Source organism: Syngnathus typhle, linkage group LG7, assembly GCF_033458585.1.
Source record: "Syngnathus typhle isolate RoL2023-S1 ecotype Sweden linkage group LG7, RoL_Styp_1.0, whole genome shotgun sequence".
Taxonomy (NCBI): domain Eukaryota; kingdom Metazoa; phylum Chordata; class Actinopteri; order Syngnathiformes; family Syngnathidae; genus Syngnathus; species Syngnathus typhle.
The window spans coordinates 9388527-9400580 of NC_083744.1; the positions used below are offsets into that span (position 1 = coordinate 9388527).

General features: G+C 38.5%; 1 protein-coding gene across 1 annotated transcript in view; it reads right to left on the reverse strand.

Moving 5' to 3' along the window:
• Nucleotides 1-12054, reverse strand: part of LOC133157007 (neural-cadherin-like) — a 77160-nt gene that overhangs the window by 25876 nt on the left and 39230 nt on the right. The window contains exons 12-18 of the mRNA XM_061283200.1: nt 10944-11111; nt 8292-8541; nt 6651-6778; nt 6000-6186; nt 3847-3990; nt 2252-2535; nt 369-1977 (exon numbers count right to left, since the gene is read on the reverse strand). Coding sequence (XP_061139184.1) covers nt 369-1977; nt 2252-2535; nt 3847-3990; nt 6000-6186; nt 6651-6778; nt 8292-8541; nt 10944-11111 — 2770 coding nt within the window. The remainder of the gene's footprint in view (nt 1-368; nt 1978-2251; nt 2536-3846; nt 3991-5999; nt 6187-6650; nt 6779-8291; nt 8542-10943; nt 11112-12054) is intronic.

Below are 12054 nucleotides of genomic sequence, written 5' to 3' on the forward strand. Positions count from 1 at the left end.
TGGCAGCCTGGATGAGTCACAGTGCTGTGTTTTACCATTACCCACACATTCAGGCAGTTTTGCGTGCAATAAAATACTAAGAATCTTACTTAACCAATTTACACCAAAGTATTACTTCTTAATCTAAAAAAGTCAAACATCGTAATGATGATTCTGGATTGAAATTGGATATTCAGGGGAGCTTCGAGTTACAAAGATAACACAACAAACTATTACAATGCAATTGGAACTGCACACTTACAAATCCAGACTGCACAGAACAGTTATGGCAGTAAAAACCTTCACCTTCAGATGTACCTTCATTATTGGTATTATCAATCAGTTTGCAAAGGGAACAAAACAAAGGGAAAGGGGAAAGAGCAACTCACCCTTGTGGATATACACGTATATATCTTTCTCCCCTGCCTGATGGGCATTATCATTCTGGTCACCAATAGTTATTGTGAGCGTACTTGTGGCAGTCATTGGTGGATAGCCGCTGTCAGTCATAATCACTGGCAAGAGGAATTTGCCTTGCCTTTCCCTGTCGAATCTTCGCAGCGCTGTAAGTGTGGCTGAGCCATTTCCATGATCTTGAAGGTGAAAATCAGTCAAATAGGCTGAAGGAAGGGAGATGATGAAAGGAGGCCCGTGCTCTGGGGTATCTCTATCCAAAATCTGAAGCAGTGTTGAGCTTGTGTTGAGCTTGACCACTTGAGGTGCCGGACTGTTTTCCCAGATTACAGGACTGTAGACTGTCTCTAGCTCTGGACCATTGTCATTTACATCTATCAGTGACAAGTAGACCATTACGCTGGCAGTGAGTGCTGGTGTACCTTGGTCGGTCGCTATTACAACCAAATCATAGTTGGCCACGGTCTCTCGGTCTAGTGGCCTGGCGACTGTGATAAAACCAGATGGGCTCACTGTAAAATGTCCATATGGGTCAGACTGGGGAAGAATACTGTATGAAATCTCTCCATTCGAACCTGAGTCAGAGTCGGTAGCCTCCACTTGGATGATAGTGGTTCCTACAGCTACATCCTCGATCAAAGGAGAGAGAAGATGAGAGCTCTGGGCAAACACAGGGGCATTGTCGTTCTCATCCTCAACTATAACCAGGCACTGGATGAAGATAGAGAAGTCAGAGTCTTCTACTTTGACAGTTAAGTTAAACCTTTGCTCCACTGGCTTCTCAAAGTCAAGCTTCCTCTTCAGTCTCAGGACACCCATGTGATCCTGTCTGTGGCTAACCATGTAGAACTGCTGCTCTAGGTCTCCATCTATCACGGAAAATGCCAGTTGACCGTATGGGCCGGCATCAGGGTCAGTGGCACCCAACTCCAGAATAATAGCGTCCACATCAGCATTCTCAGGCACACGAGCACTGCACTTGTCTTCCTGAAACTTTGGTACATGGTCATTAATGTCTGTTAAGGTAATGGTGGCAGTTGCTGTACTTGTCATTCCACCACCATCGCAGGCCTCCACAACAAGCTGGTGACTGTCCACTAACTCCCGATCCAGCCCGTCAGATGCCACTGATATTGTGCCAGTGCTGGAATCAATTGTAAATAGGTCTTCATTGTTAGTGTTCTGTACATTCTCTATGATTTGGTAGGTGAGGATTGCATTTTGGCCTACAGCAGCATCATCGAGGTCCACTGCTGTCATTTCCACAACAAAAGTTCCAGGAAGAGAGTTCTCCTCTATGCTACTAAGGCAATTATCTGGCAAGCATGAGAAGATAGGTGCATTGTCATTGATGTCCCACACATTGATAATAACATCCGTAAAACCAGTTAATCCCTCGCCCTCCTCGTCTGTTGCCATGACAACAAATCGCCAGACAGCACGCTCTTCTCGGTCCATAGTGCGCTGGGCATACATCTCGCCCGTAATGTCGTTGATCATAAAGTGTGACTCTGCCCCTTGGCCATGAATGGAATATCGTATGGCCCCCTGATCTGCATCCTTGTCTGGGTCAGTTGCTGTTACCTGCAGAGATAGACAAAAAATGGATTTTCATTGATTATTACCGAGAGCAGATTAAAAATACTTTTACCGCTGCCTGCAAAGGAGCCACAATCACTTAAGAAAAATCTCTATTATTTTTTAAGAATGCATATCCAATTTTTTTTTATCTATTTGATAATAGATGAAGATGCACAACTCACAGCACAGACAGAGACAGACAACTATTCATATACACTATACAGACTTATGGACATCAATGTAAAACCTCTCAGCACTTGTAATCCAAGTATTTTACCTGCAGCACAAAGACTGGGGACCCATCAAGTTCCTCTGTGACTGATCCATAATATTCATTCATGGAGAACACCGGTGGCTCATCGTTCTTATCAACCACTGTTACCACCACAGCTGCGTAATCTTCCCACTTTCCATCTGAGGCAAGAACCAGCAGTTTGTACCTCTTCTGCTGTTCATAGTCCAGTGGCTGTGCAATGAATATTGTCCCCACCTCTGGCTCTATGTCAAAAACACCACCTTTGTTGCCAGACGTTATTTGGTAGCGCAACTTGGCATTGGCACCTGTGACAGGAATGACAAAAATGCATGAAAATATGAAATGGCTGTTCTTATTCTGATGATAAACAAATGTAACTCTGCAAGAAAAACAAATTGAGGTTGCATTTTGAAGAGGAAAGATAGATTAAGATGGAATAGCATTCAGAGTACTTTTTGCCCCAGTTGCCAATAAAGCATCTCTGCAAGAGTGACGTTGTATATTTTTTGTCTGGAACAAAAATGCATTACACCTCATTTCCTCCACGATCTAAACATTAATAGGCCAGTTTTTTATATATCCCTTTCTTGTTCTGAATACTTTATAACATTGAAACTTTGTACCTCATGTTCCCAGGTTTACTACCACATGAAAGAGAAGACTAGACAAAAAAAAAAGTCAAACCCAAACACTGCAGTGAGCTGAATGTACGTAGTGACCTCTGAAACAATTCAATCAAATGGCTTGACATTGGATGTGATCAAATAATCTCCTGGAATGTACAGCATTTGCTTTCAATCACACTGTTGGGTTAAAGTAGCTCCAATCCCATGTAAATACTCTAATCTGTACTATTAACACAACCCAAACTGACAAAGTGCGCCCGGTCTCCCACTGAGGCCTGGCAGGCTTACAGCGGTCAACCCCAAGGATGGATTTTTGTTTTTAAACAAGATAGACTGAGCATAGAGTGCAACAGTGTTAATAGTGGGGGTTGCTGTCCACAACTATCCATCATTAGTGATGCGATTCAGTCTAAGATGCACCCCCACTCATCATAAATACTAGATTAAGAGACCTAAATGTGTCTGATTACAGGATCACAGTCTACTACTATATGGAAGATGAGAAACTGCTTTATTGCTTAAATCCCAGCTACCCACTGAGTGGGAGCTTGTCACTCTTTTTTGGAACATATGTGCATCAGTGCATTACTAAACCGTGAGTGCTTCTAAATCCACTGCATTAAATCAGTGTCAGCTAAGTGATTTCATTTGAGTTGAGATTAGATAGTAATGATCATGGGGCCATTTTATGGCACACTCTTTTAACTATCACTAAAGGGACTCCACACAACGGACTCCAAATATAATTGTTGTATTTTGGGGGAGTGCCATTGAAAACAGTGGTTTTCCAATGGGGGGTTGTGTACCCCTGTAGGTATGGTAAGGCACTACAAATATTTAACAGAGTACGTCACTCAAAAAAAAGGTTGCTGTTCTTGAAAGTAATAAGGCAAACAAAATGGTATAATTTTTTCGGATGCCTTTGGGTTTCATTTGGGTCTCATTAAATCTTCTTTGTTCCTCCTCACCCAGTTTCCTCATCAGGCATACCTTCATCGTCATCATTAGCACTGATCGTGACAACAGCCAGACCAACATCTGCGTCCTCATCCACGGCCACTTCATAAAGTCTCTGAACAAAGGCTGGCTTGTTGTCGTTGACGTCACTGATGAAAACACGAACGTATGCCGCGTCTGTGCCACAAGGATAGAATGGCAGAAAAATCACAGGACAAATTTAGGTTCCATTTTGACAGATACGTATGTTTATCATGTGCGTTCTTCCCTTGTTAAACTTCAAGAATCATTGTCAAACAGAGGAAATTCCATCTGACTTGACAGAATGGGACTTGTTGCCATGAAGATCTGGCACAGCGGTATAAAAGCTCTGATGCAAATGATATGAACTATTGGTTTTAGTATTGTTAGCTAACAAATAAATGAAGCCAAGACTTTTTAGCAGACTCCAGATTTAAAAAAGTCTGTTAGTTAAATGTTTCTAAGTTTACAAATGTTTTTGCCTCATCTGTACCTTACTCATTCCATCCTCATTACACTGTCGACTTTTTTGTTTAAAATAGAGTATATTATTGTTGGCGAACAAATGAACGAAGCCAAGACCTTTTAGCAGACTCCAGATAAAAAAAAAGTCTGTTAGTTAAATGTTTATAAGTTTACAGATGTGTTTGCCTTAACTCTACCACACTCATTCCATCCTCATTACACTGTCGACTTTTTTGTTCCAAATTGAGTACTTTATCTCCCCACCAAGACACATGGGTGATATGTTCATTTAAATGCGCAGGAGAAAGTGACAATAGTGGCGTTTTCACGTTTTTTTTTACAGGCCCCCTGCCTTCTACTTGTGTATCCCAGGGGTGATGAAGAGAGACAGGTAATGTTTGCAGAGGAGATGAGCCCTTCTAGATGTGGGAGATACGTCACATAAGGCAAATTGCAAATGCTAAGCAGGCCAGGCTACCCTCGAGAGAAGGCTTTCCTGTTTCAAAACATCAGACTTGACGCATAATACCATCTTCACAAACATTTGCAAAGAATCACTTTGAAATACGTCGTTTTCATGTCACTCGAGATACAGAGAGAGGATTGATAATCCCCAAAATGCTACTCAGACAGTGCTGTAAACAAGCACATGCTATATTAGTTGGAAAATTCTGTGGTGTAAATTATGACAGAGTGGAGAAATTTCTCTGCTGTTTTCTAAGGAAAAAGCATGAAGCAGCATGGTCATGGTGGAAAAATACATCCAATTAAAATTCACCCTTGTGAATGGGTGAAAAAGAGAAGAAAAGGAATAAGAACATTATCAGAAAAAAACTCAACATTAGATTTTGATTTTTAGGCAAAAAAACGTCTGGAATTTGCAAAAGTTGGTTGATTTGGAGGTAACAGTCTTAAGGGCCTTGGAATTTGAAGTTTTTGTCGTATCAAAAAGAACAGATACATAATGCCTCAAGGATTTGTTTCATGTGAGACAAATTATATTTGAGACATTCTATTTATCATTGCAAGGTTATGAAACTAGGCACAGTTATGTTCCCAATAATATTAGTGACTTTTAAAAAGTGAGTAAAGTTTAAAATCTTTACAATAGCATTTTTTCTCCAGAAACACAATCCACATCATTAAAAATATGAAGAAATCCATTTTCTTGTTTCTGAATAAGTGGAGAATAACAGGACAGTGAGGCTGTTCATACAATGACTGCATTTTTCTTTACAAGAGCAAACGTGTTGGATAATCTGAAAACTATACAATTTTGCTTTTCTTGGACTCAATAAACTTAGTTATATAACCACCATGAATCCCTTCTCTGCTATGTAGCAACTTCTCGCACATCCTAGGAAAAAATAAAATAACTGTAAAATACTGTAAAAAAAAAGAATAATAACACCATTGTCAGTCTTTTTCTAATAAGATTTAATAGGTCTTCCTAGACATCACTTAACATAAATGTTTCTCTTTTTATAAATCTGATATACCTGACCTGATATATATATATATATATATATCTGTTATTACTGTATGGCAAAAAAACTTTGACCATAAAAACAGATATACCTTCATAGGTTTTGGAGTATTTTATTTTCATTTTTACTATTTAATTTTGTCCCTTTTGTTTCAGATGGGCACATTCTAACACCCTATTAATGAGCTTTCCCTGAATACAACTTACAACCTACCTGAGTTTGGTTGGTTGTTTTTGCCAGGTCGAGCAGATTCTTGTCCATCCAATGATTGGACCTCCAACAAATAGGAGCCGCGGGCCTCACGGTCAAAAATGGACTCTGTGTATATGATTCCAAGTTTGGGTTCGATTTGGAACAAAAGGTGGTCACCACTGCTGTCACTGAGCAGAGAGTAGGTGATCTGTGGATTAGAGGGAATGTGGTGATTAACACTATAGGTTGATTTTGATAAATAAATTGGTGAAAGGATCATGTCTGAAGGAAAGCATATCGTCATACTGATCGTCTTTGTGGTTGGCTAATATTGTCACTGACAATTACAGTTACAAAGGGTCCACAATACATTAATTTCTGGAGAGATATTAGGGATGTTACAGAATTTAAATCAACATACATTGGAAATAAGTGGAGCAGTGCCTAAAATGTTTTTAATGTATTGGCGTCATTTTCACAAGTGAACTATTTTTAGAACAGACTGATAATTTATTTAATAATTAATCATTAATAATAATAAATCATTTATTTGCCCTATTATTTATTTATTTATTCTTAACAACACCCTAAAAATATTTAAGAAAAAAAACGATAAATCTTCAATCTACTTTTGTTTACCCACATAAGAGGGTGAAGTAAAGATGTACAAACCTCCCCATTGTGACCCAGATCTTTGTCATGAGCTGACACCTGGAGAACTGAGGTTCCTATCTGGGCTCCCTCTGTCACTGATGCTTCGTAGATAGACGATGTAAAAAATGGCACGTTGTCATTCACATCTTGGAAGAGAAGAGACAATTACAGTTTGTTTTCAGAAAGTAATTCAGTTCCAAAAATCCTGCAATCATTTTTGCCTTTTAGATATTGTGGGAGTGACATTTCTTCATGTGCTTGTTTAAATGCAGGTCTACAATTCTAATAGAAAATGCTCAGTTACTTTTGTTTTTGCAACATTTATGAAGCTAAATGTTGACTTACATTTTATTGTATACAAATTGACATAAGTGGTGAAATTGTTGCAGGATGGAAATAAAATCAAATTAAAAAATTTTTGGTGGGATTTGTTAAAACTTACATACACAGTGTGTTCTCCAGAAAGACAGCAAATGTGAGTCTGAGGGCTGTTAGGGTGCATTTAATGATGTATTTGTTTGAAATAATGACAGTCCTCTTCTTTTGGATATCCCAAAAAGATGTATACACCTGCTGCTAGCTGATAACTCAAAAGTTTGTTTTTTTTCTTTGCAGATTAAACCCATCGATCCAAATGATGGCAGTCAGACTAAACTTTGAAGAAAGAAAATTGATTCTAAAATGTTACTGGAAGCATGAAAACGCAGTAGAAGTGCAAAGACCATTTAAGAGGATGTTTAAAAAAGAACCAGAGATAAGTTTGAAGCCGATGGAACTGTTCAAAATGCATTCCGTTCACCAGACCTCACACCACTAGACTTCTTTTTATGGGGATACCTAAAAGACAAAGTCTACGCCATGAAACCTACATCAATTGCTGAATTGAGAGTAACCGTGAATGCACGCAAATACCAAGGAAATTATTCCATGATGCGTGCTATTCCATCGCTTCGCGTCACCAGCGGTGTCTGGACCAGAACGGAGATCAGTTTGAGAACTGGCAGTGACAAAACGATAGAATGATGTTTGTAAATTCTTTTACATATTGAAAATTAAGCAGATACTAATAAACACTTGGTTTATTATTATTTAAAGTGTATATACTATATATTTTTGGGACACCCTGTATATGGTATTTTCTTTTGACAAAATAATCAGCAGTTTATCATGCTACGGTTTTGTTACGTTGTTAAGAGTCATTACTGACAGTTTTCCGTAGGTACAAATTCCATTGACTCTGAGATTAGAACAGGGCAACTGCCAGAGAATGTCATTCTGATTGGCTCGATTTAAATTGTTCTCTGCATCATAAAATTATACTAGAGGGGAAGTGAAAGAACCAAAATGCACTGTAAGTCTTCAGCAACATAGAAGGCTCTTGAGAATATCAATTGTTTCCCTGGCTTGTTTGGTAGCTTCCGATTGACAGCAGTTACAATTGCTATTCCGTTTCATCCCTTTCATCTACACATAGCCACTCATTTTGATCTCAAAAGTATGTATCACTCTATTAGTCCCTGGTGAATGTCTCTGCTTGTGGGTCAACACAGTATGCTATACAGTAAACAGTTTGTAGGTGAAAACCTACTCAGCAAAAGCACATTTGTGAAGTTATGTTATATAATGAGATTTGGCAAATGACAGACCAAACAGTCATACCTGTGATGTTCACATAAACTGTTGTGAAAGCCGCAAGCGGCACTGCAGCCACGTTCTGTGCTCGCACCCGCAGAGAGAAAAAGGGAGTAGTTTCATAATCAAGAGGCTCAGACACCAGGATGGAGGCAGAGCCATCTTCCCGATTGGGGGAGAGGTAGAAACGAACTGGCATGTTAGTTTCTGGGACCATTCCATCTTCCAGATTGTAGGTCACCCTTGGGTCACCAAGCTGAGAAGTTGCCTTGATTGTCTGAATGGAGACCAAAGATAGAAGAGTCAGCCTTGATGTTAACACAACAGGAGCTTGATGAAAAAAATCACTATAGCCTACACAGAGTATCATGTATTGATGTAATGTAATTGTAATTCCCCCCTATCTATCTATCTATCTATCTATCTATCTATCTATCTATCTATCTATCTATCTATCTATCTATCTATCTATCTATCTATCTATCTATCTATCTATCTATCTATCTATCTATCTATCTATCTATCTATCTATCTATCTATCTATCTATCTATCTATCTATCTATCTATCTATCTATCTATCTATCTATCTATCTATCTATCTATCTATCTATCTATCTATCTATCTATCTATCTATCTATCTATCTATCTATCTATCTATCTATCTATCTATCTATCTATCTATCTCTAGCATTATCTATCTGTCCTTAGTCTCACTTTTTAAATGATATCTTAATGAGCGGTGAATGCTTGCAAATTTTGAAAATTTGGGGTTTGGGTCAGGGTTCCATCCATCCATCCATCCATCCATCCATCCATCCATCCATCCATCCATCCATCCATCCATCCATCCACCCATCCACCCATCCACCCATCCATCCATCCATCCATCATGCTCACGAGGGTCGTGGCTGTTCTCATGGAGCCTACCACAGCTGACTTTGGGCTGTAGGCATTAGTGCATTAAAATGCATTAGTTGTTTTCAACATTTTTGAGACAGCTTATCAGTGTAAAATATAGTGAGGAGCAAACATAAAGTTGTTAGTTGAACAGCTGGAGGCACCGCGAAACGGCATTATTTCAAAGAAGTAATCAACTCTTCACCATGTGATGATGTTGTGAAACACTGTGTATCCCAAAATCAGATTATGGGTCCTCAAAGAGCAATGAAAATTGTTCAATTATTGACTGACTTAATCAAAACAAGAGTTTGTTTTGACCCCAAGAGTTCAAGAAAGTGTAGAATTAAAGTGGAATTATGCTCACCCCCCAGAAACAGTGTAATTGAATCAAACAACACTTCGAGTCACATCAAATTTAAGTCTTAACCTTCTAGTTATTTTGTCTTGGGCAAGTCAATTTAAGGTTATTTCAAATCAAAGCACGAACCTAGTCGAGTCACCTTGTTAATGCAGCACTTACCTGGAGTTTTTAGTCATCATAGAATGAGAAGACCAATGAAGTCACATACGTACTGATCTAGTAATTGGCAATCTACTCTATCTTACCTGAATGGACTGTATGTAGGCCTTTCAGGATAATGCACTCACATTCAACAATATTTCACAACATAACTTCAAAAAATCATCTACAGTAATAACCGAGTGTAAATCAAAACTTATTTTACACTTCAAACAACTTCAGTTTTTTTTCCCAAACCCCAAAATAACCTAACAGCAATATCCATCTGTTTGAAGAATATCTCAGTGATAGCGTTACTGTTTTACAAATTGCTGCATTTACAAAAAAAAGTAAAACAAGAGTTGTCTCTTCTCATTCTACTCCCTTTTCAGTTTCTGAATGATTGTTTGAATTGCAGTTTAGAACTTTTTTAATTGTTTTACTACTTTGTTTACGCAGATGTTTTAATTCACAATTTCTAGCCTTATTGTATGAATCATAATCTTGACCAAAAATAGGCATGTGGCTTAAAAGTCAAAGCCTGAAAGTCAGCAACCCAAAACTTTGGGCCACATCAAGCAATTCTTTTAGTTTGGGCCAGGTTATGTCACAAGTCATCAGAACAGCAACTTGAGTTGCAATGACATGAATTTTTGTTGTTGTGGTCCAAACAAAAATATAAACTACTTCCTACCTAAAGTTTTAGCTCACATACAGTATGCTTTTATAATCGATCCATTTTCTGTACTGCTTATTCTTTTCAGGTGGGCCCATTATATAGTATACTACTTCCAGGGTGCACAGACGTGAGTTGGAATACACCTTAACTTGTCATCAGTCAGTGTTAGGCTGAGTGAAACTCAACACTACAACTGTCTGTTTAGTTAACTGTAGACCGGTATACTGTAAGCCCTTCCTCAAATAGTCTGCTTTTACGCAGACTACAAAAGCACAAGCATGACCCCCACCAAGGTTAGACTGTAGAAGAGAGAAAAGTGAAATTTTTTCTTTGTCCATCACTTTTTTTAAATTAGCAGGCTACTTCATGTTTCATGGAGGATGATGTAAGACATTGGAAATGGAGAAGTGAGTGCTGTTATTTATGTTTTTATTCTTGATGCTCTATACTGACACTAAACGGCAACATTGATGTGCAGGTATTTGCACTGTTCTCAATTAACTATTTATAGCTTGATGAAGTCATAGAATGGATGGATGGGATTGTGCCCTTCTCAGGAAGACATTGGGGTAACTAGGTACACAAAATGGCACTATTACCACTATAGGTGTGTCTCTGGCCGTGTTTTCAGGGATGGTGACATTGTAGCTCTCCTCTTCCCACTGTGGAGGTTGATTCTTTACGTTGGTGATGGTCACAGCCAGCTCCACAGACGTGCTCTTGTTGCCTCCATCAGTTGCGCAGATTTCCCGTGTGATATAGCTCCTCTGATTTCAACAGTGGCAAAAGACAAAGGTCAATATCAGTAAGGAGGGTCCTTGAGACATAGAGAGCTGACTGATCAATACTGACTAGTAAATAATATATTTGCAATATAATAAAATATGTGTTGTTGTTTTTTCTTTAATGTCGACATAGTTATGGCTGTTGACAAAAAAAGATTTTGCATTTGCCATGAAGCTATTCAATGTGCAACAGCATTTTCAATTTAACATAAAGACAGAAAAATAAATCATCAGAGACTTTTGACACCTATGCGCTAAAAATTACGTTGAATAATACACAGCTCTGAGTGGCTTCACAAGTTTCTGGCCAAAGAACAGCTGCATATTTGAATAAATAAGAGATTTAAACACACAGCTGGGGGTGGGGAAATAAGGAAATGTGCAATGCACCTTTGAGTATGACAAAATCAGATTTTCTGACACAATCAATAGCAAGGGTGCTGCAAGCCTAAGGTGGGCTCCTGGATGTGAGGCTGGCTGCCCTTGCTTCAACTCTTGGATAATTAGACACATAACGGTTTATCACTAATATAATTAACCTTTAAAAAAAAGAATACAGTCAACCGTTGCTGAGTCACACACTCATCATTTTTTGTAGATTATAATTCAAACTATTCGCTGGAGAATGTACCTTTTTGCACCTATCAAGCCAGAAAATGAGATACAACTGTCCTGAATATGTTCAAAAGGAGGAAAACATTATGCTGCAGTATCTTGCCATAGTGGTGTGAATGAGAGACTGAGGTGTACTGGCCACACATAGCGCATCACATGAATAAACTAAATTATGACATCAAATGGACTATAAATGAAAAATAAATTGTTTCAACAAAAGCTATTAGCTTACTAATCAAGGTTTTGGCCAATGAGGATGATTAGCTCGGTAAATGAATGTGTTCTATTTAAAATGATGCGTCTGATTAAT